The 25,400-nt window shown below is 40.9% G+C and overlaps 1 protein-coding gene across 2 annotated transcripts in view; it reads left to right on the top strand.

Moving 5' to 3' along the window:
- RGS7BP (regulator of G protein signaling 7 binding protein) overlaps positions 1 to 17,297 on the top strand; it is a 47,738-nt gene extending 30,441 nt beyond the window's left edge. Inside the window, exons 4-6 of one of the 2 annotated variants that reach the window (XM_035553535.2) lie at positions 10,712 to 10,856; positions 13,337 to 13,407; positions 16,276 to 17,297. In XM_035553535.2, coding sequence (XP_035409428.1) covers positions 10,712 to 10,856; positions 13,337 to 13,407; positions 16,276 to 16,367 — 308 coding nt within the window. In that variant the 3' untranslated portion in view covers positions 16,368 to 17,297. Of the gene's footprint in view, positions 1 to 10,711; positions 10,857 to 13,336; positions 13,412 to 16,275 lie in introns of those variants that run through there. The other variant, XM_050716426.1, reaches the window with a different exon arrangement.
- The last annotated feature ends 8,103 nt before the right edge of the window (positions 17,298 to 25,400 follow it).

Below are 25,400 nucleotides of genomic sequence, written 5' to 3' on the forward strand. Positions count from 1 at the left end.
CTGCAGAAGCACAGAGAGAGGGGAAAAAAAATCTCTACTTCCCATCAACAAGCAATGCTCAGCCACATCCCAGGAAGCAGGGCCTCAATATGAGTAGCAGCTGTTTGAGAGGACAGACATCTTTGTAACAAGAGCGACCCATCTCCTTCCCCTTCCCCACCTTTTAGTGCCGAGTGTGACACCACATGGTATGGAATATCTCTTTGGCTGATTTACGTCAGCTGCCCTGGCTGTGTCCCCTCCCCACCTCTTGCCCACTCCCAGCCTGCTGGGGGGTTTGGAGGGAGCCTTGGTGCTGTGCCAGCACTGCTCAGCAGTAGACAAAACATTGGTGTGATACCAAGGCTGTTCTAGCTACAAGTGTAGAGCATACCACTGTATGGCCTGATGCAGGGAAAGTTAACTCCATCCCAGCCAAACACAGTACAGGTTTTTAAATCTCCTATAAGTTTTCACCAGTTTATATTCTTATTTTGGAGCCACCAGAGATTAAAGAAGAATAACATACAGACTGTTCTCACCAACCTGCAGGTAATAAATAATAATATGGGAACTGCTATCCTGATCTGGTATCTTGACCAGACATTATCAAATAAACTACAGAACTGATAAAGCTAAAGCAGTAAGCTGATGCTCTTTTCCCAAGAGGAACACAGCCAATGATCCCTCCTGGGAAACAGATGCTCTTTTATGAAACACCACGCTGCAGTTCAAAGGGTTGAGCTCTGGGTATTTTCATTCTCTGTCTCAGCACTGATCTCCTCATCTCTCCTTATCTTTCTGTTCTACCGAACAAGCATTCCTACAGGTACTGCATATTATATATCAAGCTTCCTGTACAGAAATTTCTTGCATATTTACAGTACTTCAGATTAACTTACTACTGTCATACAACCTCTGCTAGAAAAGTCAGGCAGTCTGTTACTATTTTTTTTTGAGATGTAAGAGTTATAGTGGGGCCAATAGCCATAAATATTTCCAGCTGTGTTATGCAGTAAGTAAACTGAGGTAAGTAGTCTCTTATAAATTTGGTTCTAAGATACATACACCACAAAAGTGCAGTGTTGAAAATACATTTTGATTGCAGAGTTCAATATTCAGAAGGTTTGTAAATGGCAAAATGAAAAGTGCACTAGTACCCTTAATTCAATCTTTTTGTATGTATTACGTCTTTACTTATCTGATCATGCACTTTATTATTCCTACTTTTCACAGTCCCAGAGGTCCTAGATAACTAATACACATGATAATATTACACCAATATTTACTTGGGCATTTATCTGTCTTGTATCCTAATTGTTCAGTGTCATATATTGTATTTATTGCACACAATTCTGTTCTAAAGGCATTCTGTTCTTCCGACCTTTCTTGGTAACTCATACCCTGATGTGAGTGTCTTCAGTACATTGAATAGTGAGGTCGTAGCAATTTTTCCCATTGTAAATGAGGAACAAAGAGCATTTAAACTGGAGGGTGCTAATTTAAAATTTGAGATTGCAGCATACTTTTTGTGGTGTTGTGTATATGTTTAGAGTAATTTCTCAGTAGCTTCAGTTGCAGCTGCAAGCAAGGAGTCTTTGGGTTCAGCAACCAGGTGCTTAAAAGTATTTTGTCGATAACTATTTTGAGGACCTGGGCTTAAGCAACTCAGATCACATGAAACCTCTGGTTCAGAGGAAGGTATGTAAGTTCAGTTTTCAGTGCAGCATTGTGTCTTCCTGCAGTCCCTAACATCATGGCCTTAAGGATCTTGCTGTCCTTTTTTGTCAGAACAGGATGACTATGGCAAATACTTACTGATGAGGATGACAAAATGGCAGATGACAGCTCGTGTTCCATCTCTTCAAGGAGATCTGAAACTTCTCACTGCATTTGTTTACCCAAGCATATTTCACCTAATTTTCTTCTGCATTATTATCACACTCTGGCAGAACTTCTCTGGATAGAATCATCTTTCTCAGACTTTGTCAAGTAACAGATGAGTTCCCTTACCTGGGTCCTGGAGCTTCTATTCTAGTCCTGGTTTTGCTTTATTTGTCCCCCTGTATTTTCTGAATTATACAGCTTTGAGCCTTAGGAGGCAGTGTCAAAGGTCTTAAAGGCCTTAAAGGTCTTACAGGCCCCAAGAATCACCCGTTCCCATGTGTACACTGCGGAGAGGCCAAAATGAATAGAAAAAAAGCAGGCATGGAAGGAGGAATAAAACACATTTTCCTCCACAGACTTTCTGTTCTTGATATTAATATTTACAATGAACCAATCTCTTGAGTTCTGCAGTTCCAAGCGTAGGTCAAGAATGAAGTACATCAAGCTCATAGCTGTATTTGCAGCAACACATTTCCTTTTTACTTTCTACGTGAGTCTTTCCTATTCACTTTTTTATGTTCTCTTTTTCTTTTATTTTATGTGTGATCTAGTGCTTTTATTCTTAATTGCCAAATTAGAAGTCTGGTACAAATGCTGCCTTCTTTTTGAGATGTGTTCTCTTTGATTTCCTTCAAAGATCTTTCCAATTCATCTGCAGTGAAATCTAACTAGCTTTGAGGGACCTATCATATATATATGTATGCATTATGCAAGTTTCTCTGGGACACAGGTGGTGATAAAGGGAAGGCACATAGGGTAGCATAATAGAATCAAATACAGAGGTCACCACGGTAGTGGTAAGGAGCACAACAGGTGAGGGACATAAAGCACAGTGATCACAGGTGGTGCATGTACCCTTACTGGAAGGATCATTTTCTATCTTATTTATCCTCACTCAAGTAGGAGCTTCAGCATTATTCAATTCAGTTAATTTAATTTCACGCTAAAGGTGAATCTCCACTTCTTAAATAAAAAGATATACTGAATTAGAGGCTAGAAGACAAAGAATTCATTGAGTTTTGTATTAAAATATCACCAACAGTAAAAAGAGCCTTTTCTAATCAACTGGCACAAACAGCTACTGTGTGTCGACACCTCTGAAAACATTGTATGCATGATCAAACTCCCACTGAAATTAATGAAAGTCTTTCCAATTAGTAAATAGAAAGTAAAATGTAGGGTTCATATCTCTATTTAAGAATTTGTAATATAATACAAAGGATATCTTTACCACAGTAGAAGGGTGAGAAGATTAAAGAGCTTTTGTTTCCCTACAGTGTGTACCATATAGTACGAATGTTAAGCCCGAGTCATATACATTATTCAAGCAAAGCCTTTATTATTATCTGACTCTTTAACTGTTTTCAAGTGATTGAGCAGATGCTCTGAAATTCAAGGAAAGCTTCATGAATTGCTCACAATACAACGGAATTACTGGTAAAGAGCTCCTTTCAATTGAAAGGAAATCTGTGCCGTTCATTCTGCTAAATCTGCAAGAGCCTTCCTTTGTGCTAATAAAAAGAACATTAGTCTCAGTCAGTCTGTTCTTGAGTTGGGAAAAAAGAATCTTTACTGTTTTTTCATCTGGGAGCAGTATTGTTTCTATTGAAACACCTTTAACGTCCCTGATCAATGCATCTATAGACAGGGTTGTTCTTGACAGCATGTCACCAAAGTTCGGGTCAGAGCTCCAAAACAACACTTCAAAATAATGGCAGAACTAACTAATACCAGTTGCAGTAATAACACCTTGTGATAAATTAGTTTCTGTGAAGCAACCCCCTTTTACACTAGTGGTGAATTATTAGTAAGAGTATTTTGTGTTACGGGCTCCTTGTACTGGGAAAAGTAATGAATAGTGGAGCTTACACAAACGAACAATTCAGATTGCACAATATGAACTACCTTAACATAACAGCATAATCTGCAGTTAACAACTAAAAATAATCTGAAAGTTACACTGTTGTGGTTTAACCCAGCAGGCATCTAACCACCACACAGCTGTTCACTCACTCCCCTAAAGTGTGATGCAGGATAGAATAGATGAAAGGTAGAACTCATGAGCTGAGATGAAAGCAGTTTAGTAAGACAGAAAAGAAAGGGATGATAATAATAATAATACTAATAATGCATACATACATACATACAAAATATGGTGCACAATGCAATTGCTCACCACCTGCTGACTGCTGCCCAGCAAGTCCCTGAGCATTGCCCCCACCCACACCCGGCTGATTGCTCAGCATGACACTATGTGGTATAGGACATCCCTCTGGCCATCCTGGGCCAGCTGTCCTGGCTGTGTCCTCTCCCAGCTCCTGGTGCACCCCCACCCTCCTCAGTGGAAGGGCAGCATGAGCAGCTGAAATGTCCTGGGCTCTGTGCAAGCATGGCTCTACAACAGCTAAAACATCAGAGTGTTATCAACACCGTTTTCATCAAAAATTCAAAACATGGCACCATACCATCTGCCACGAAGAAAATTATCTCTATCTCAGCTGAAACCAGGACATACATCTACAAAGTGGTGCACAATAAAATGTATAATGTGACAAGTAGACTTAGGCTGCTGTTCCACAAGCAGTTGAGACAGTATAATAGCTTGTTGTCACCAGAAAGGCTTGGATCCCTTGGTTTCTATCTCCCCTCTTACCTTGCCTCCACTTCTTCCAGCCTTTTCCTGCTTCTAGCCACATAATCAACCTCCTTCTGTCACATGCCTGGAACATGCTGGGTTCTTTAGTGACCTGATTTAAATCACTGCAACATCAGAAAACTGTTCACTGTTTATTCTTCCATTTGTTGGGGTAATCTTCTACCATTTGATGGGTTGAAGTGGCTCACAGAGGGATCTGGCACAGCAGAAGCTAGCAGTGGATGCCACAGTAAGCAGCAGAGAAAGGACACAGGACATCTTTTTTCATATATGAGAAACAGGTTATGGCATCTCTAGGAACCACAGTTAGATGACTTTATTTTGGGTGAGAGGAAGAAGCAGGAAGAAGTGTTTCCTACTGATTTTAAAGGACAATGAAAACAATAACCAAATATTTTCCATGTTATAAGTAATATCTAATTTATTAGATATTAATATTTATTAGCCGAGGCGATCGGCTCCGGGGCAGGCGCGTTCTGCAGCGGAGCGGGGGATCGGGACAGGCAGGGCTTTTTTTCCGACATCGAGGCCGCTCGAGGGAGCCGCCAGGACCCGTCAGCCCTCACGAGGGAGGCTGACGAGGCGTAGGCGGAGCCAGCAGCGCCCCCTCCCCGGCCGTTCAAAAGCAGCCCTAGGGAGCGCGGCGACCAGGGCGGGCAAACAGGGCGCGGCGCGGCAGAAGGGCGCGGCGCGGCAGTTCGCGCGGCAGTTTGCGCGGCAGTTTGCGCAGGGAGGGCGGAGAGGGCAGAAAGTTGCCCCCGCCCATAAGAACAACACCTTTAACGGCTGTCGACCGCTAGCTAGGCTGCAATGGTCTACACCAGGCAGACTGCTCTCTCTAGAAAGTCTGTAACCACCCAGACTGACCGCCTGCTCAACAATGCGGCAGTTCAAGTCTCTGGGTGCAGGGAGTGTCTGAGCCTGTTGCTGCCATCTGAGGGAGGCAGAGGGACTGTGTGTGTGAGGTGCGAGCAGGTGGATGACCTGGTCCGCCTGGTGGCAGAACTCAAAGAGGAGGTGGATAGGTTGAGGGCTATCAGGGAGTGTGAGCGGGAGATAGAGTGGTGGAGCGACTCCCTGCAGGGCCTGAAGGAGAGGTACTGGGGTAAGACACCCCAAATGGGGGTGGACCCCCTGCCCTGTCGCTGTAGGGCAGAGGGAGGCGACCTAGGAGTTGAGGAATGGAGACAGGTCCCTGCTCGACCTCGCAGGCAACGCCCCCCCCCCCCCCCCCCCACCGGCCCCACCTTCCCAGGTGCCCTTACACAACAGGTTTGAGGCCCTGGAGCTTGAGAGACCGGTGGGTGAGGACGAGGTAGAAAGCCTACCCAGGAGGATGCCTAGGGCGAGGAAGCCGACTCCACGCCTCAAGACAGCCTCCACCAAGAAAGACAGAAGGGTGATTGTTGTGAGCGACTCCCTTCTCAGGGGAACAGAGGGCCCTATTTGTCGACCTGACCCTACCCGCAGGGAAGTCTGCTGCCTCCCTGGGGCCAGGGTCAGGGATGTTGCCAGAAAGCTTCCCAACCTGGTTCACCCTTCTGACTACTACCCTCTTTTGATAGTCCAGGCTGGCAGTGATAATATTGAAGAGAGAAGCCTGAAGGCTATCAAACGGGACTTCAGGGGACTGGGGTGGTTAGTGGATGGAGCGGGAGTACAGGTGGTGTTTTCGTCTATCCCTGCAGTGGCAGGGAGAGGTACCGAGAGGACACGGAAAGCCCACCTGATTAACACGTGGCTCAGAGGCTGGTGCCAACACAGAAATTTTGGGTTTTTTGACCATGGGGCGCTTTACTCGGCACCCAGCCTGGTGACCGCAGACGGGTCCCTATCTCTAAGGGGAAAATGGATCCTAGCCCAGGAGCTGGCAGGGCTCGTTGAGAGGGCTTTAAACTAGGAAAGAAGGGGGATGGGGCTGAAATTAGGCTTGTTGGAGCTGTACCAGGGAGAACAATGGCAAAGCTGGGGAAGAAGGCAATGGCCCAACTGAAGTGCATCTACACTAATGCACGCAGCATGGGTAACAAACAAGAGGAGCTGGAAGCCATCGTGCAGCAGGAAGGCTATGACTTGGTTGCCATCACGGAAACGTGGTGGGACCACTCTCATGACTGGAGTGCTGCAATGTCTGGCTATAGGCTCTTCAGAAGGGACAGGCAGCACAGAAGGGGTGGTGGTGTGGCTGTCTATATTAGTGTTTTGATGTTGAGGAACTTGAGGCTGGGAATGATGAGGTTGAGTCTCTGTGGGTTAGGATCAGAGGGAAGGCCAACAAGGCAAGCATCCTGGTGGGGGTCTGTTATAGACCACCGAACCAGGATGAGGAGATAGATGAGGAGTTCTACAGCCAGCTGGCAGAAGCCGCGAAATCATCAGCGCTTGTTCTCGTGGGGGACTTCAACTTCCCAGACGTATCCTGGAAGCACAACACAGCCCAGAGAAAGCAGTCTAAGAGGTTTCTGGAGAGCGTGGAAGATAGCTTCCTGACGCAGCTGGTTAGAGAGCCTACCAGGGGAGGTGCCCCGCTAGACCTTCTGTTCACAAACAGTGACGGACTGGTGGGAGATGTGGTGGTCGAGAGCTGTCTTGGGCAGAGTGACCACGAAATGGTTCAGTTCTCTATTCTTGGCGAAGTCAGGAAGGGGACCAGTAAAACCACTCTCTTGGACTTCCGGAGGGCTGACTTTGAGCTGTTCAGGACAGTGGTTGGCAGAGTCCCTTGGGAGGTGGTTCTGAAGGGCAGAGGAGTCCAGGAAGGCTGGGCACGCGTCAAGAAGGAAATCTTAATGGCTCAGGAGCGGTCTGTCCCCATGTGCCCAAAGACGAGCCGGCGCGGAAGAAGACCGGCCTGGCTGAACAGAGAGTTGTGGCTCGAGCTTAGGAGAAAAAGGAGGGTTTATAATCTTTGGAAAAGAGGGTGGGCTACTCAAGAGGACTATAAGGATGTTGCGAGGCTGTGCAGGGACAAAATTAGAAGGGCCAAAGCTCATCTGGAGCTCAATCTGGCTACTGCCATTAAAGATAACAAAAAAAGTTTTTACAAATACATCAACACAAAAAGGAGGACTAAGGAGAATCTCCATCCTTTACTGGATGTGGGGGGAAACTTAGTTACAAAAGATGAGGAAAAGGCTGAGGTACTCAATGCCTTCTTTGCCTCAGTCTTTAGCAGCAAGACCAGTCGTTCTCTGGATACCCAGTACCCTGAGCTGGTGGAAGGGGATGGGGAACAGGATGTGGCCCTCACTATCCACGAGGAAATGGTTGGTGACCTGCTACAGCACTTGGATGTACGCAAGTCAATGGGGCCAGATGGGATCCAGCCGAGGGTACTGAGAGAACTGGTGGAGGAGCTGGCCAAGCCGCTTTCCATCATTTATTGGCAGTCCTGGCTATCAGGAGAGGTCCCAGTCGACTGGCGGCTAGCAAATGTGATGCCCATCTACAAGAAGGGTCGAAGGGTAGACCCGGGGAACTATAGGCCTGTTAGTTTGACCTCAGTGCCAGGGAAGCTCATGGAGCAGATTATCTTGAATGTCGTCACGCGGCACTTGAAGGGCAACCTGGCGATCAGGCCCACTCAGCATGGATTTATGAAAGGTAGGTCCTGCTTGACAAACCTGATCTCCTTCTATGACCAAGTGATGCGCTTGGTGGATGAGGGGAAGGCTGTGGATGTGATCTACCTTGACTTCAGTAAGGCTTTTGACACCGTTTCCCACAACATTCTCAAGAAACTGGCTGCTCGGGGCTTGGACTGGCGTACGCTTTGTTGGGTTAAAAACTGGCTGGATGGCCGGGCCCAAAGACTTGTGGTGAATGGAGCCAAATCCAGTTGGGGGCCGGTTACTAGTGGAGTCCCCCAGGGCTCAGTGCTGGGGCCAGGCCTCTTTAATATCTTTATCGATGACCTGGATGAGGAGATCGAGTGCACCCTCAGTAAGTTTGCAGATGACACCAAGTTAGGTGCATGTGTCGATCTGCTTGAGGGAAGGAAGGCTCTGCAGGAGGATCTGGATAGGCTGGACCGATGGGCTGAGGTCAACTGGATGAAGTTCAACAAGGCCAAGTGCCGGGTCCTGCACCTGGGGCGCAACAACCCCAAGCAGTGCTACAGGCTGGGAGATGAGTGGTTGGAAAGCTGCCTGGCCAAGAAGGACCTGGGAGTACTGGTTGATAGTCAGCTGAATATGAACCAGCAGTGTGCACAGGTGGCCGAGAAGGCCAACAGCATCCTGGCTTGTGTCAGAAACAGTGTGGCCAGCAGGTCTAGGGAAGTGATTGTCCCCCTGTACTCGGCTCTGGTGAGGCCGCACCTCGAGTACTGTGTTCAGTTTTGGGCCCCTCGCTACAAGAAGGACATGAAGGTGCTCGAGTGAGTCCAGAGAAGGACAACGAAGCTGGTGTGGGGTCTGGAGAACAACTCTTACGAGGAGCGGCTGAGGGAGCTGGGGTTGTTTAGTCTGGAGAAGAGGAGGCTCAGGGGAGACCTCATCGCTCTCTATAGGTACCTTAAAGGAGGCTGTAGCGAGGTGGGGGTTGGTCTATTCTCCCATGTGCCTGGTGACAGGACGAGGGGGAATGGGCTAAAGTTGCGGCAGGGGAGGTTTAGGTTGGATATTAGGAAGAACTTCTTTACTGAAAGGGTTGTTAGACATTGGAATGGGCTGCCCAGGGAAGTAGTTGAGTCACCATCCCTGGAGGTCTTTAAGAGACGTTTAGATGTAGTCCTTAGTGATATGGTTTAGCGGAGGTCTTGTTAGTGTTAGGACAGAGGTTGGACTAGATGATCTTGGAGGTCTCTTCCAACCTAGACGATTCTGTGATTCTGTAATTTGCCATTCAGACAAATAGCTGAGAATTATTTCTATTTTCAATGAAGGAATAATTTACCAGAATACAAAAGTTTAGGTAACCTTCTCAAAAAGAGATTTTTAAGGTCCAGGAATTTCTGATTTTTTTTTTTAAAGGGTTTACAAGAATTCTTATTTGTGATATGGAGAATTACTATGGAATGGTCTGTAATCTTAGTCTCTAATGGCCAAAAAAAAAAAAAATATGTATATATATATACTTAAGAACCACTACTATGTTCTTGTTCCTGTTCTTTGTCAAACCTTAAAAGAGTTACTCAGGTTTGTCCAGATGTGAAAATTTTCCAAGTTGCAAACATCGTTAGATTAAAAAACATTTCCTATTCAACTTCTCAGTACCACTGTTCAAACCTTTGATTTTTTTTTCGATTTGTTTCTTTCTGAAATTGATTACATCGTTTTGTGAGATAACTAAGAGAGGAAAAACTTTAATTTCTCAATATTGTGTTTGGAATGAACTCCAATTTGAAATTTATTATTTAAATGATGCTTGCAAATAGAATTTGTCCAATCCTATAATTGGTACCAGGTCTGTACTTGATGCTACAGTGGGTGGGTACCCAACTGGCTGTCCATAAGAGGTTTGCAAAGATACCAAAAAATTCCCAGAATACTTAACTCTCTTGCATGCTTTTGCATAGTCCACATCCTATATTCCATTCTGTCTCTGACAAATGCCCTGGCAGATCTGCCATGAAGCCCCCACTCAGTTCCAACACTACGTTTTATTTTCATATAGTAAGCATGAATTACGCAAGTATAAGCATGGAAATTCAGAATATACTGCATATTGGACTGTGAATGGCAGCAGCTATATACAGTTATTAACATCATCAAGTACGAAACAGCACATTTTGGTCTTTTGCTTTCCCTTAGCACTGCAGTAATACTAAGAGACACGGATTACAGTGTTCTTTAATGTGAGGATTTTTGAAGTTGCTTTTAGAATGTATCCTCTAGTTCTCTATTTATTTTGTTCTGTTTTGTCCTCTGGTCCTTATTTTATGTTACAGCTGCTGGAATTTAACCAAAAATCTGTGTGATACTTAATAAGTAAAATTTAAAGCACCACACATGCCAGCATAATATTTATTTTTGTGCAGTTTGGCAGGAATAACATACAGCAGCAACATGATGAACGGATTGGTGTGGCCTGCTCTGTCTCTGAATGTTTCTTACTCAGAATCTGGATTCACAAATCTCTTTCATTTAGGCCATGCAAGATCAAAACCAAAACATCAATGACAATCTGAGTGTACATTTTAATTTATTAATAACAGGATTACATATTTTTTTTTTAAATATTTTAAAGGAAAAGAGCCTTGTGCCCCACCCAAGATCATGGATACTAAAGTGGAAGAGAGCTCTGAAGTACCTATTTTGGAAGACACATCATCATCACCAACAGATACTCAACATTTATGGCAGGTTTCCACAGATATTGAAAACACTGAAAGGTATGTGTATGTGGTGGTTTTACTTGGGTGGGTGGCCGAGCACCACCACAACCGCTCTGTCACTCCCCCTCCTCAAAGAGGAACGGGGAGAAAATAAGATGGAAAGGGCTCAAGGGTTGAGATAAGGATGAGGAGATCTCATAGTAATTATCGTGACGGGCAGGACAGACTCAGCACAGGGAGATAGTAAGATTTATTGCCTGTTATGAACAAGCTAGAGAAGCGAGAAACAAAGGAAAGAAACCAAAAGCACCTTCCCCCCCATCCACCCTCTTCCACCTCCTCCCCCCGAGCGGCACAGGGGAACGGGGGAATGGGGGTTATGGTCAGTCTATAGCGCTTCTTCTCCGCCGCTCCTTCTCGGTCACTCTCGTCCCCTGTGCTGTGGGGTCCCTCCCACGGGATGCAGTCCTTGATGAACTGATCCAGCGTGGGCTGCCCACAGGCAGCAGCTCTTCAAGAACTGCTCCAGATATGGGTCCATACCACGGGGTCCATCCCTCAGGAGCGAACTGCTCCAACGTGGATCCCCCACGGGCAGCAGCTCTGGCCAGGTCACCTGCTCCTGTGTGGTCTCCTCTCCACGGGCTACAGGTCTGGCCTGGAATCTGCTCCAGCAGGGGTCTTCCACAGGCTGCAGTCTCCATCAGTGCAGGTCCACCTGCTCCACCGTGGTCTCCTCCACAGGCTGCACCATGGAACCCTGCGCCACCATGGTACTCCATGGGCTGCAGGACGACAACCTGCTTCAACATGGTCCTCACCACAGGCCGCAGGGGACTTCTGCTTCGGCGCCTGGAGCACCTCTCCCCCTCCTTCTTCACTGACCTTGGCGCCTGCAAGGCTGTTCCTCACTCCTCTCACTCTCCCAGCTGCTGTGTGACGCAGCATTTTTTTTTCCCGTCTTAAATATGCTCTCACAGAGGTGCAAAACATCGCTTATTGGCTCAGCTCTGGTCAGCAGTGGGGCCCTTACCTAATATGGGGAACTTCTAGATTCTTCTCACAGAAGCCACCCCTATGGCCCCCTGCTACCAAATCCTTGCCACGTAAACCCACTACAGTGTGTCATTTTATTCTTAAGTAAAACAAATTTCTGTCTAGGATTTATTTAGTCTTTCCCAATTAGGCAGCCATTGTTGCTACCATAAAAGATGTTAGTAAATTAAATAGCTGTTAATATTTCTGTTATATGTAACATATCTGAGAGCAAATCCAAAAAGAAAAGCAGACAGAAGTGACATTTTTAATTTGGCTAATTACCAGAGGGTAATTGTCTAAAACAAAGGGCAGGAAACTATGGTGCTTATGGGCCAGGATCTCTAAAAGGGAGAGGTTCCATTTCATCTTAAGTGGCTTCTGATTTTGTATCTAAAATCTGCTTGCCTGCAGTTCTTTATTAATAAAAAGCACAGAACATAGTCCACATAGTTGCTTCTGCTCATAGTTATGAATGTGGAAGCCTTAGGAGGGGAAGGAAAAACCATCCACAAGTGGACTTCTGTTACCCTGTTAGCTGCAGTTGGAAGACAAAACTGAGACCCTTTAGTAGGGAGTAATCCTGATTACCAACATTTCTTTGTAAAAATATCTTTTTGATGATTTTGAATTATAAGCAGCTGCTGAGATTGTAATGGTTACCCTGTTTACTTATATAAAATATGTTCTATTGAGTAACTTGGTAAATATAACTGAGCAATAAGAAAGACAGTCATGCTGCTTCATTTCTAAAAACCATTTTATATGTAGATGAATGAGGCAAGACCACATTACTTTTAAATCCTGAATGCCTTAAGACATTGTGAGCCTGCACACAAAATTGCTGGTCTGCTATCGATCTGTAAAACAAGAACCTTTTTACAACTTCCGGCCTCTCTCAGAATGTATCTTTATGTAACTTGCTTTGTGAGATGGTATTTTGTTAGTGTATTTTCCATCTACTGCAAATGTCACGCCAAAGTCCTCCTAAGAGGAGTGAGACAGCCCAGTTTCTAAAATTTTCACTTAATGGCCTGGGAGCTTTAGTAACATAGATTGGCTATATGTATGATAATTGCCTTTTAAACAACAAAACACATTCATGGCACAAGCTATAAAATGCTGATACGGTTAACATTAGTGTTTGTGCTAATTGTAAGGCATATTGTGCATTTTGCCACATGGGATCACATTGTGCCCACCAATTCATTTAATATTGAATACTCAAGAGCCAGAATGGATCATAAATTTGGACTGGAAGCTACAAGTTAAAATCAGGCTGGCTTAGAAGTGCACCCATATTGAATCTACTGCCCTTTATTTTGGTATGCACCTTCTGATACATGTATTTGAACCATATGCTTGCCCAATACATTTCTGTATTATTTAGCTTGGTTTATTGCCTCATTATTTCAGCATACAAAGCTATGCTGTGAGCAATTCACCATTTAAAGTCTTCAACTGCTGTTCTATTGTATCTCTTCCAACTTCTGTTTCTACAGAGATATGAGAGAAATGAAAAACCTTTTAAGCAAACTCAGGGAGACTATGCCTTTACCACTGAAAAATCAAGGTAGGTTTAACATTTTCTTCATGTAAGGAAAATTAAAATAATTAAAGGTTTTGCCTTACATTAAATCTGAAAAAAATCTAGTTGTTTTTTTTTCCTTTTTTCTTTTCTTTTCTTTTCTTTTCTTTTTTTTTATAGAATTTACAGAAAGAAAAATCTAGGTGTAGTCCCTTCCCTACTGATTCAGTGGAGCCAGAATTTAATATGTGTACTTTGTCCTCTCGAGTTTTACTTGAGAACATTACCCTTCAAAGTACATTATTCTGGAAGTTTGTAGATATGCTATCTATAGATAAAATAATAGACTTTTCCTGGTGAGATGAAGGTAACTGATTCCCTGTGTCAGGAGGCTTTCTTTTTCAAATGTAATGAAGGCGTAAATTGCAGACTATGGTGGGGATCATGCTGAGTGATAGGGTTTACCTCTGCAAGGTTTGTAGCTTCTGTATCGTGACTCAGTGATAAGGAGACACTGACCCTATACAAAAGAGATACTTGCCTGGAGACTACTGATGGCTTGCTTCTCCCAGTAGTCAGGTATGAAGCATCCTATAGCACACTGGGAGTAGGATTTCCATCTTATGCATGTATTTAGCAAACGTGCCTCCATTTTGTGGCATAACAGTCAAATATTCGGCACCTACAGGGACTGTCTTCATGTGAAGAACAATTAAAAGATAATAATTTCCTTTTTTTTTATTTCTTTTTGATAATGTGTATTTCTTAAATGCTGTGTAGTCTAGCAGCTGGTGAAGTACACCTAAGGTGTCCTAGAGCTTGTCTCAAGAAACTAAGCAGTCTAACATTCATAATAACGTGTAAAAAGATAAAGATGGAATGGATCATCATAATAATCATAAGTGTTTATGTCAGGGATGGCTTGATAGAAAACTATTCGGAGGAGAAAGGGAATTGCTTAGCACAAGAAGGACATGGACCCATTAGAAAGTCCAGAGGAGTGCTACAAAGATGATCAGAGCTGTGGAGTACATCTCCGGTGAAGACAGGCTGAGAGAGCTTGGGTTTTTCAGCCTGGAGAACAAAAGGCCCCGGGGAGACCTTACAGCAGCCTTCCAAGTACCTAAAGGGGGCCTGCAGGAAAGCTGGGGAGGGACTCTTTGTCAGAATCACAGAATTGCAGGGGTTGGAAGGGACCTCAAGATATCATCGGGTCCAACCCCCCTGCCAAAGCAGGTTCCCTAGAGCAGGTAAAAAGGAGTGCAGTGATAGGACAAGGGGCTTTAAAGTAGAAGAGTGTAGGTTTAGATTAGGTATAAGGAAGAAATTCTTTACTATAAGGGTGATGAGGCTGTGGAAGCTGTGGATGCCTCATACCTGGAAGTTTTTTTGGCCAGGTTGGATGGGGCTTTGATCAGGCTGGTCTAGTGTGAGGTGTCCCTGCCCATGGCAGGGGGATTAGAACTGAATGATCTTTAAGGTTCCTTCCAACGTAAGCCATTCTGTGATTCTGTTATTCTATGATTATGATGCATGATATTGATGTGCTATTGTAAAGACTGGGAAATTGTCATAAAGTCTGTGCCTAGCCTAGAAGAAAGGAGCGTAGAAATTTCCTAGAAGAAATAAGGAATGAAAAGACAGATTTTAGTGTATAAAGCATATAGGAACTTATATTCAGAACAAAGACAAAGGCATACTGAATTCTCTGCAGTCTTGTGTCTATACTAGCCTTCAAGACTGGCACAAAAATCACTCACTGATCACCTATGTGGCAGGCTGGGAAACACACGTTAGAGTTTGAAAGTTCTGAGACTTGCCTCAGGATCCAGGAATCATATTTTTTTTTGATTGTTTGTTTGTTTTTGTTTTGTTTTGTTTCTTTGGTTGGTTGGTTTGTTTTGTTTTCTGCTCCCACACAGCACAAATTTGATCGTAGTTTACAGCTGACCTCTGAGAACTGATGCCTCAGAAATGGCCAGTTTCACTCATTATTAATACAGAACCTATTTTTTTTAATAATCTAAGACCTTTAATTGACAAAATTACATTAAAGTGTATGTAAATAGAGCAAATGAATAGCACTATAGGTAATTTATGTGGTCTGGACTGTAATTTTTGCTTTTATGTGAATTACAAGCATGGTTTATGAGATAACAGAATGCTATTGAATGAGTTGATCTTTACAAGACCTGGTCTTGCTTTCATTTAATTGAATGTTTCGCTTTTGACTTCAACAGCCAAAAGGGTTAAGGTTGTAAGCCCATTAAAGCTTTACATAATGTTACTGACTGCTTGCAGACCTGTTTTTTGTATGCAATCATCTGAAGAGAAAGCAGGAACGTTACTATGCTGAGAAGTTGATGTGATTTGTAAGCTTAGGAGCCATAATATTAAATGATGTCTTACTTATGTTCTTAAGCATTTGTATTACAGTGGTGTCTAGAGCCTACAACCAAAACTAGGTCCCTGATGTGGTAAGAACAGGAACATTCTTATATTCATTCCTGAGCAGAATATGCTTATTAGCCATAGTTCTTGGTCTGAAACACTGCATAAAGACAATTGAAATTAAAAGTAAATTCTAAAGGTTTTTCAAGATAGTTCATTGACAGTGCATGCGTTCAGATAAGTATAATCATTTTGCATTAATTTAAAAGGAGGCGTTGTTTCCTTAAGGTTGTGTCATTGAACTGGTATTCATCTTGCCAAAACTTCTGTTGCATTATCAAGGAAATCCTGATAGCATTTTAAGACTGCTGTAAAAAGTTCAGGTTATTATTTTCTCTATGCCTAGAACAACAGGATCTAGTCCTTGGTCTTGTAGGTGCTCTTAAGACACATAAAAGATATAAACTCATTTGTGAATGTGCATGTTTATATTAAATTGTGTTGTTTTTTTTTTCATCACAGATGATAGCAGCCTCCTAAACTTGACTCCTTACCCCTTAGTAAGAAGACGGAAGCGAAGATTCTTTGGACTGTGTTGTCTTGTCTCAAGTTAGAAGATTAAATACAGAAACACCAAGAAAATCATAACTTCGATTAAACCACTGTCATTTCATCACTGAAAAGAAGAACATTACTACTCTTGATTATAAAATATATTTTCTATGCTGGCCTATGCCTTTTTCTCTGTTGTTCCATCCCCCTTTTCAAAATAAGGGTTTTAATAGTTTAAAGTTATGGTGGTCAAGAACAAGTTGTGGAATAGATCTAGCATAACTAAGAATGTTTTTAAAACTTTTTAAAGTATGTTTTGCATGCTTACTTTCAACCACTGAGAGAAAAAAAAGAAAAAAAAACATGAATTATGGTTAATAGGTCATTTTTAAGTTTTTTATTGTTTGAACTACAGCAAAAAGTTTGTGCATAGTACAGTATTCTTATTAGTATCATATTGAAATACTTGATCATATTCTAACAGTCTTTAAGCATAGAAAACTATTTAACAGCAAAAGTATTAAACTTCTAAAATATTTAAACAATATTGTAACAGAATTTGCACAAAATCTCCAGTTGCTTTTTGTGCTCTCATTCATAATTAGTCTTCCACTATATCTCAATTTAAAAGCTTCATAGAAAAATATCTTAATTTATGATACATAAACCATATATAAAAGTATTTAGAACTTGTAAATACAGAGAAATCATAATATCTACATACTGTACAATGCATAGAAGTAACAGATTTCCTTTTAAGCCAATAGTATCTCTACTGGCTTTTGGGAAAATAAATAAATAAATAATTTATTAAATGAAGATGTAGTAAAATAAACAATGTAAAACACAACACCAACCCATTTTGTTTCCAATAGAATGTAAAGCATGGTGTCTGCATATCACTAAGTATTAACTCTTATAGGGCATGCCAGAATTATCTCAGACTGTAAGATACTAAACGTTTTACATTGTTAATAAAGTTTTTTATTTAAATTATCCTGTGTCTAGTTATATTGCCAGAATATGTGTTTTTGCTAATTTTATTGTCAAAAACTATACAAAGCTTTGATAATTTTTTTCATTTCAAGATGTGTGTTTACAAACAGACAAAATATTATAATGAATATATAAATGCTAAAACGACAGCAAGTAGCAGTAATAGATATGAATACACCAGACTTGTACTGATATTCCAGGATGGTAGGCAAGATACCAGAAATAAACTTGTGCTAGACAGTCACACTAATCTGTAACTATCATACAGACAGGTCACCTTGCCCGTGTAATGTATGAGGAAGGTGACTTTCTTCCACTCCATCGTGACCCAGCATATTAACAGGAATCAAATTCCTTCTTACTGCATAAGGGTTTAGTGGTGGATAAGGAGGAATTGTTTCCTTGTCACAGGAAACACCTATACAGTTATATACTCCATGTGTTTTGTTTGTGGAATATTTTTGGTTCGTTGGTTGGGTTTTGTGGTGTTGTGTTGTTGTTTTTTTTTTTTTGGGGGGGGTTGGTTTGGTTTGTTTTTTTTGGCAAGACAGTCCCAAAAACAGTTTATTACAGAAAGCTATTAACTGAATTGTATCTGGCAGCTATTAAATTTGTTCTGACTCATTTTTCTACCATTTTTTTTCTCATCATGAAAAACTTTTTCAACTGTCTGCTGAAAAAGTAAGAAAACATGCACATTGTCAGAAGCATTAGTGTACTGCATGGCCCAAAAATTGAGATCTAATTTAATCCAAAGAGAGGAAGACAGGATTTTTTCTTTCTGAACAGTGATCCCATCAGAGGCACACCGTTCCAGTTTCAGGAAGTCATTCAACAGAGCTTCCAGCATTTCCCTGAAAGGTTATTTTTCCTTTCACTGAGACACAGCAGACAGTTTGTTGTTGTTCTTGTCGTTGTTTTTTTCCAGGTTGTAATCATATGCTCACCTTTCACTCTTCCAGACAGAAAAAAATATTTTTGAATAATCACCCCCAAATAAGTCCTTTAAATGCAATGAGGAAAAATGCATGTAAAAAACCTTAGTAGAAGTTGTGTGTTTCCATAAGTAAAATGAATTCCATCTGAGGAATGTGTGAATACATACTTCAAGAACACATAGCTGCAAGCACAATTGTATTCTTTAAATAGTACAGAAAAAGGTAACTCCAATGTGCATTATGATTTCAGGTCACATTCTTCAGAGCATATCACATTTAACATGGGAATACCCCTATGTGGTCACAAAACAGTGTGTGCACATGTGCACATACAGCATGTGCATGTATTAAAGGAGCATGGAGTCAAAATCCACAAATCTATGACAATTTCCCCACAGCAATGTCTTCATTAATCAGATACTAGATTTCTGTAATAGTAACAGAATGTCCAAGAGATGGCAGCACTGACATGTTTCCATTAAAAGTGTTCTAACGGATAGATGTGCTCTATACCTCCATCCCCAGAGACAGAATGGGTTTTGCAACTAAGAGAACTGGAAAAAAACAGCTCTTGATGTTTAATGGTTATTAAAAAATACTACTTGGGGTGATGATCTGTAACTAGAGTTAACCAATTAATTTTGATTCAACATAAGTTAAAGAAACAGACAAACATTATTTAATTAATCCTGTAGACATTAATGCCAAAAAAACAATGAAGACAACAATACTGTGTATGGAGCAAGAGAGAAAGAGAGAAAGCAGATGGCCTTTGTACAACTTTCACACAAGCATATAGTGTTAATTCTTTAAAATCTTGTTATATTGGTACATACACAGAAATTGCGCTATTAGGTCAGTGTGGTATCTTTTTTTAATAACTACTTTCAAATAAAGGCAGATTAAGCAGTAGGCATGTCTAATGCAATACCTGCCCAGCTATTGTCACATGGAATTTAACATGCTATGTTACATGACAGTTCATATCTCTGTATTTTTATTGAATTTATTGCAATGGAATGTGTATTAATGAGACAAATGTATACATGTTAATTAATTATGCAAAGCTCTTGACATCAATCTTATCACAGTGAGTTTCACAACTTCAGCTCATCCTGTGATGGAAGAAGATTTATGTACGTTGTCTTTAAAGGTTCTAAGTCTTTTTTGTTCTCACTGTTTTGAAGTGAACAGTAGTATGCACATTCTTGTACCTTTTGTTATTCTGTAAACTTTACTTGTTTCTCTTCTAAAGAACTAAAGACGGAACTAAAGACAACTAAAATTTCAATCTTTGTTCATTTTGAAACCTCTCCATAGTTCTAATCAATTTTGCAGCTTCTCTTCAGTCCCTGGCATTCATTATAGTTTACTGATCCTAATGGGCACATGCTTTCACTTCCAAGCCTAAAGAATATTGGTGATTGGGAGCTAATGTCTTCCAGTTCCAGATTGTCTTCCAGTTATTCTTTAATAGATGGTGGGCATGATACAAGGCCTAGTAAGTATCCAAACTGAAGAGGTGCTAAGGGATAAATTGGCTTCTTCAGGAATACAGAGGATTGTCTTTCACTAAAATTTGAAAGGAAAAAAAGGTACCACAACTCTTCTGCATGGTAAGAAACAATAAGCATAATTTCTGCACCCACCAAATCTTTCTTATCAAGGCTTTGTGCAAAAAGCTCCATCTTTTCAGATCAAAACCAAATCCTTTAAAACCACCAGTCATTTGTATTACCTTTCTTCTTTTCACAGATATTTCATTTTGTGCAAAATTCCTGTCTAAATACTCAGTTATCTATGTACAGCGTAAGACCTTCAGAGCAAAAGCAAAATACAGGCATATAGAAATAGACAGTAAATACATATTGAAGATTGCAGTAAGATGTTGTTTCTTTGACTAGTTAAGCCTTATTACCTTTTGATCCCTCAACAGGCTTACTTAGGATGAGACACAATACAAAGACATTTATTTTTCACCATAAGATACATATATAACTATAAATTAAAGGAAATTCAAGAGTTTGAATCCTAGAATTTATTTAGACTGCTTATGGTAAGGCTAGGACTGCCGCAAGAGATATTTATTATGTAACCCAAAACTCATTTTATCTGAAGCATATTTAGAGACTGCAGACATAAAGACCGAAAGTCAGTGGAATGAATACAGTAAACTAAATGAAAACAAATATATCTCAGAACAGTATTAGAGAGCACAACAACAAGCTTAACAAAACTGTTTTTGAGCACTGACATCATATTTACTTAGCCCCTGAGGTTAACCTGTTAATATGCTGTCAAGGAAAATTCAACTTGCAGTGAGGCACTAGCTTTTTCACATGTGAATGAACAAGCATCATAAATGTAAAAGAAGCAAGGCTTTGAATTTAGCGGGTATATAGTGGTAAAATGGGTAGTTGGAGGTGGGAGTGGGGTGGAGAGAGAGAAAGAGAGAGAAAGCTGTGAGACTTTGACAAGATCCAGATTAATTTAATAAAACTTTAAAGAATACTTTTACTTTCCCATTGTGTCAGAAATAAACAGTAGTCAGCAAGGGATAAATACTTCAATGATTTAGAAGAGCCTGGTGAACCTGCACTTGCAATATGTTGCAAATATTGACCAAAAAAATATATATACAGCATATTTTTCATGCAACCTGTGAGGTAACTGCAAAAGTAGAACTATACTAGCTTCTATGTCAGTATTTTATAAATGCATGTACTGTTGAGTCTAAATCTATTTACATATAATTCATAAGAGGGACTTATGCTCCAGAAACATTGCTGAATTATTCATATTTAATGCATAAAATATGTAGATGACTTTGAAACATTACACAAATTTGTCAAATGTGTAATGGCATTATAAAACCCTGAACTGATTGTAAGCTATTGATACATTTTACATTATAACTAGAACCACACTCTGCCAGCATCCTGGTATGATAACAAGTATTGCTATTGGTAATTCATGAAAAATGAGTTGCTAATACAGAACTGCGTATATGTGGGCTCCTGGGATACAAGGAGTAGGGAACACCTGGCACAGACTGGGGAATGGAAAAGAGAAGAAGCAGTCGGGGAATGCTGGCCCAATTCTTCTGTTAACAGCCTGGGGTTACTCACTCAGATGGCTGAAAGAATAGCAGTATTCTCCAATTCTTGACAATAGAAAACTGCTATTCACAAACTGATTTCAACTGATTCTGATTTAATATGGTTAATAAAACAAGAGCAGCTGACAGGGAACAGTTCTATGTATATCCACTCAAACTCCTGTTGCAGAAAATGGACAGAAACCATTGACCTCAGGGGAAGGTGTGTTGAACTCTTCAGTAAAGCTAAGAACAAATGGCAATATTTTCAGGAGTCAGAGAGATCTGCATTTGCTTCCATAAGGAAAGCAATTAACCTGACTGTCTCTGTGGGACTAGAGACAAGAAGAGATGAGTTTGTCACAGCACTGCCCAGCTCAAGACCCTTGGCTAACAAAGTTGAATCTGGAATTGTAAAGAGGTGGTTGGGTGCCCTATAAAATAAGCTGATCTTCAATACCTGAAAGTAGCATGAAACAGGAGCTGAGTTGCTTAGTCCTGTCACGGCAGGCACAGACAGAAGCAGTAGATAAGACGCAAAGGAAGTGGTTTAAAACCGCAAACTCAGGTGCTTGATCAGTTATCATTTTCAAAATTAAACTATTGGTCTTTGGCACCTAAATTTGCCTAAGATCTGCTAACTTTTATTTTGGATCTGGTCTAGACATGAGCGAATGGAACAAATGTCTTATGCTCTGATTTGGGACTCTTATCTACTTCTAAATGAGATACAGTTTGCAAAGCAGCTGCCAGAATGTGATTTTCTTTCTAACTATTGCTCATCTCAGCCATATGATCATTAATAATCTATATCCTAGCCAAGATTGATGAAGTTACTTTAACCAACAACAACAAAGCTATTGTAAAGTGTTTTCCTACCAATACAGAGCTCAAAAAAAAAAAAAAAAAAAAACTGCTACAGACTTAGATCTTTGTCAAGTCCCAAGCAAGACTCTCATATTAGCCTTTCTTGTCATGAAAGACAGTCCAGGAGCACACTGAATTTTACAACATAAAAAGAAATATTTTGAAGACAACCTCAGAGATGTCTAACAGTGACCAACTGATTTTTCAGATTATTTCTATATACTGGCAATTAATCAGTGACAGGGAGTTTGAGGAAATAAAGAGTTTTCTGCCCGTACTGTTGAGATCTTACTTATTCAAAGTTGGAATATTTTACAGACAAACGTAAACTCATTACAAGAAAAAAGTATAAGAAATTTGGGTAACCATTTAGTTTTTTTCTAGTTGAAAATGCAAAAATAAATAAAAATAAAATAAAATAAAATTAAATTAAATTAAATTAAAATTAAAAAATAATAATAAAATAAAATAAAATAAAATAAAATAAAATAAAATAAAATAAAATAAATAAAAGCAATACAGTTGCTCTGAAATGATTAATTCCTACTACTAATTATGCAGCAGATAGCATCTTGCAAACTATTCAAGGAGTTCTCAAAAAGCATTCATAAGAGGCAGCCCTGTCATTCTGAAGTATAGTTTCAGCTCCGTAGCTTGTAGAAGACAAAAACTAGTCATGAAATTAAAGAGGTTAATCCAAGTGTGCCCCACATCTCTCCCAAATTATCTAAGTACAGAAGCAAGATAACATAAAAATACTTATGAAAACCTTTTTCTAAGATCCTGTGTCATCTACTGGAAGTAAATCTGTTCCACTTTTAGATATCAGTTTTCACTGCTTGCAACTAGAATCATACTGAAGACTTTTTAATAAATAGAGAACTTCAAAATGTTTTCATACTGGGTAGCATAAAGCAACAGGTCAGACAAAGACTAATTATTTCTGCATTATCACAGCTAGATCATTCTCCTGGGGTAACCAGAGGTTGATACATACAACTTAAAAAGTTCTGTGAAGTAAGGCTCAACCACTTGTATCTATGACCAGTTTTTCAGAGTAGTAGGACTGTTTGTTCCATTTATTTATGGATGATCCTGTGCATACCCTAAAAGTAGGTATTAAAAAGAAAACAACAAAAACAAACAAAACAAAAAATTAAATCCTATGCAACCTCTGAAATATCTGCTAAAATTTCGATTAGGAAAAGCAATTAGAAAGTGAGCATGAGTGAACTAATTTAGAGTGTGATGATTTTTATTTTTATTTTTATTTTTTTGGTTTGTGTTGTAAGCAAGTTGTCAATGTTAATAATTCTTATGCAACCTAAGAAAAAGACCATATTTATAGGGTGGGAAAAAAAAAACAGTTGATAAGTAAAAGTAGATAAACAATGCTCTTCAAATAATCCTATGTTCAGTAAAACACTAGCTGGATGCCCATGACTTTCAGCTCCAGCTTTTCTTTGACAGTGCATACTTTCTCTGATTTAACTCTAATTCTGAGATGAGGTATTACACTCCCCAGATGTCATTCCAGAACATCACTGAACAGTTACATTTATTTCTTAGTTCAGTGTCCTGGATGCTATGCTCATGCCAACACTCAGACAGGAATCCATCATGTCTCCTGTTTACAGTGATATTCCACACCTTCCTAACCTGTTTTTAAATACCATCATGGCCACCATATTTTGATCTTCCTATGTGCAGGATTCCTACAGGATATACTAGATACTGTCTTTATCTTTTGTGCATTTAATGATCTTTCCTGAGCAAATATAAAGGAATGACAGAAGTATCAAAGGTCATGCAATAATTAAGAGTTTTGCTTTTCACATTGGCATGTTTAAATAAGTGTTTGGCTTACGTTTGTCAGAGAACAAATTTTCTTGATCAGAAGGTTACACTGTAACCAAATTCTCACCACAAACTGGAAGATCTAAAAATGAAAATCACAACCTTTCTATTCCCAATGTAGAACGAACACCTTTGACCTTCTTTTATGAGCATTGCACAATATGAGAGCAAAAACCACATGTGAACTACTTCCGTGAACTACTTCACGGAAGATGCAGCTCCTGGTGAAAGAATAATGGGAAAGAAAAAAAAAAAAAAAAGAGCCACTAGGCAATTCTAGTGACAGTGACTAAAGCTCAGCTGAAAGGCACTCACATACTACAGTGACAACAGTGATATTGGAACCCTGACCGAACTTAAAGTTCATGTGATGCCACTTTGAGCATGGTGCATTCAGGAACAGAAGGTGAGATACCAGATGTAAGAGATTCCTAATGTTGCTGTGTAGTCTTGCAAGTACAAAATCTGATTTTAAGTTTGCTACACTACTTCTTAACACTTTTTGCCTCCTCAACAGTTTTTGAGGGAAAATAAATGAATAAATAAATCCCGGACAATTGATTACTATTTTAATTAATTAATTAATATTTAAATAAATAAATCCTGAAGTCAGAATCCTGACTGCAGAATCCATGTCTTCTAATCACTTCTTCAAAAATCCCTCCTCCACCAGGAGCTGCGCCCTCCTCAGCGGGGCCACCAGGAGGGGGCGAAGAGGGGGCGGGAAGCGCGGGCGGGCAGGGCGGTGGCGGCGGCGGGACTCCCCCCGCGGGGCGTCCCTTCCCGGTCGGGGCCCGTCTTCTGCCGCTTCTCTTCCCTCCCGACGTCGGTGCTCGGCGGGGCGATGGCGAAGCCGGGAGCTGCTGCGGCGAGCCGGGAGCTGCCGGCCGGACCCAGCCGTCTCAGGGGGCGAGGCGCCGCCCGGTGGCGGCAACGGCCGTTGGCGCTGAGGCGAGGGCCGGGGCCTCAGGGCGGCGCTGCCGCGTCGTGGCACCGCTCACGCTTCCTGAAGTAAAAACAAAGCCTGAGCAGTTTTGTTTCTTTGGCAGACAGCTCATCTACATCAACTAGCTTGTAGGAATTTTATCTATATACTCCACGGTGGCATCCAGTCCATCTTGGCTCAGATGCCTATGTATAAATGTGTAAACCCATTTGAGTGTCATATGGTATCTTTTCCTCATGTGAAGGACAGCATTTTCCTCACAGGTTGTTTATCACAAATTGCAAGATCTGTACAGGTGCCTCAGGGTCCTGAGAGCATCTCAAATGGCACTAGACACTTACGTTTGGGCAACTGATTTGGCCTTTTAGTGTTAGCAACATCTTTCTCTTGCCAG

The sequence above is a fragment of the Cygnus atratus genome, chromosome Z, assembly GCF_013377495.2.
Source record: "Cygnus atratus isolate AKBS03 ecotype Queensland, Australia chromosome Z, CAtr_DNAZoo_HiC_assembly, whole genome shotgun sequence".
NCBI classification, from domain to species: domain Eukaryota; kingdom Metazoa; phylum Chordata; class Aves; order Anseriformes; family Anatidae; genus Cygnus; species Cygnus atratus.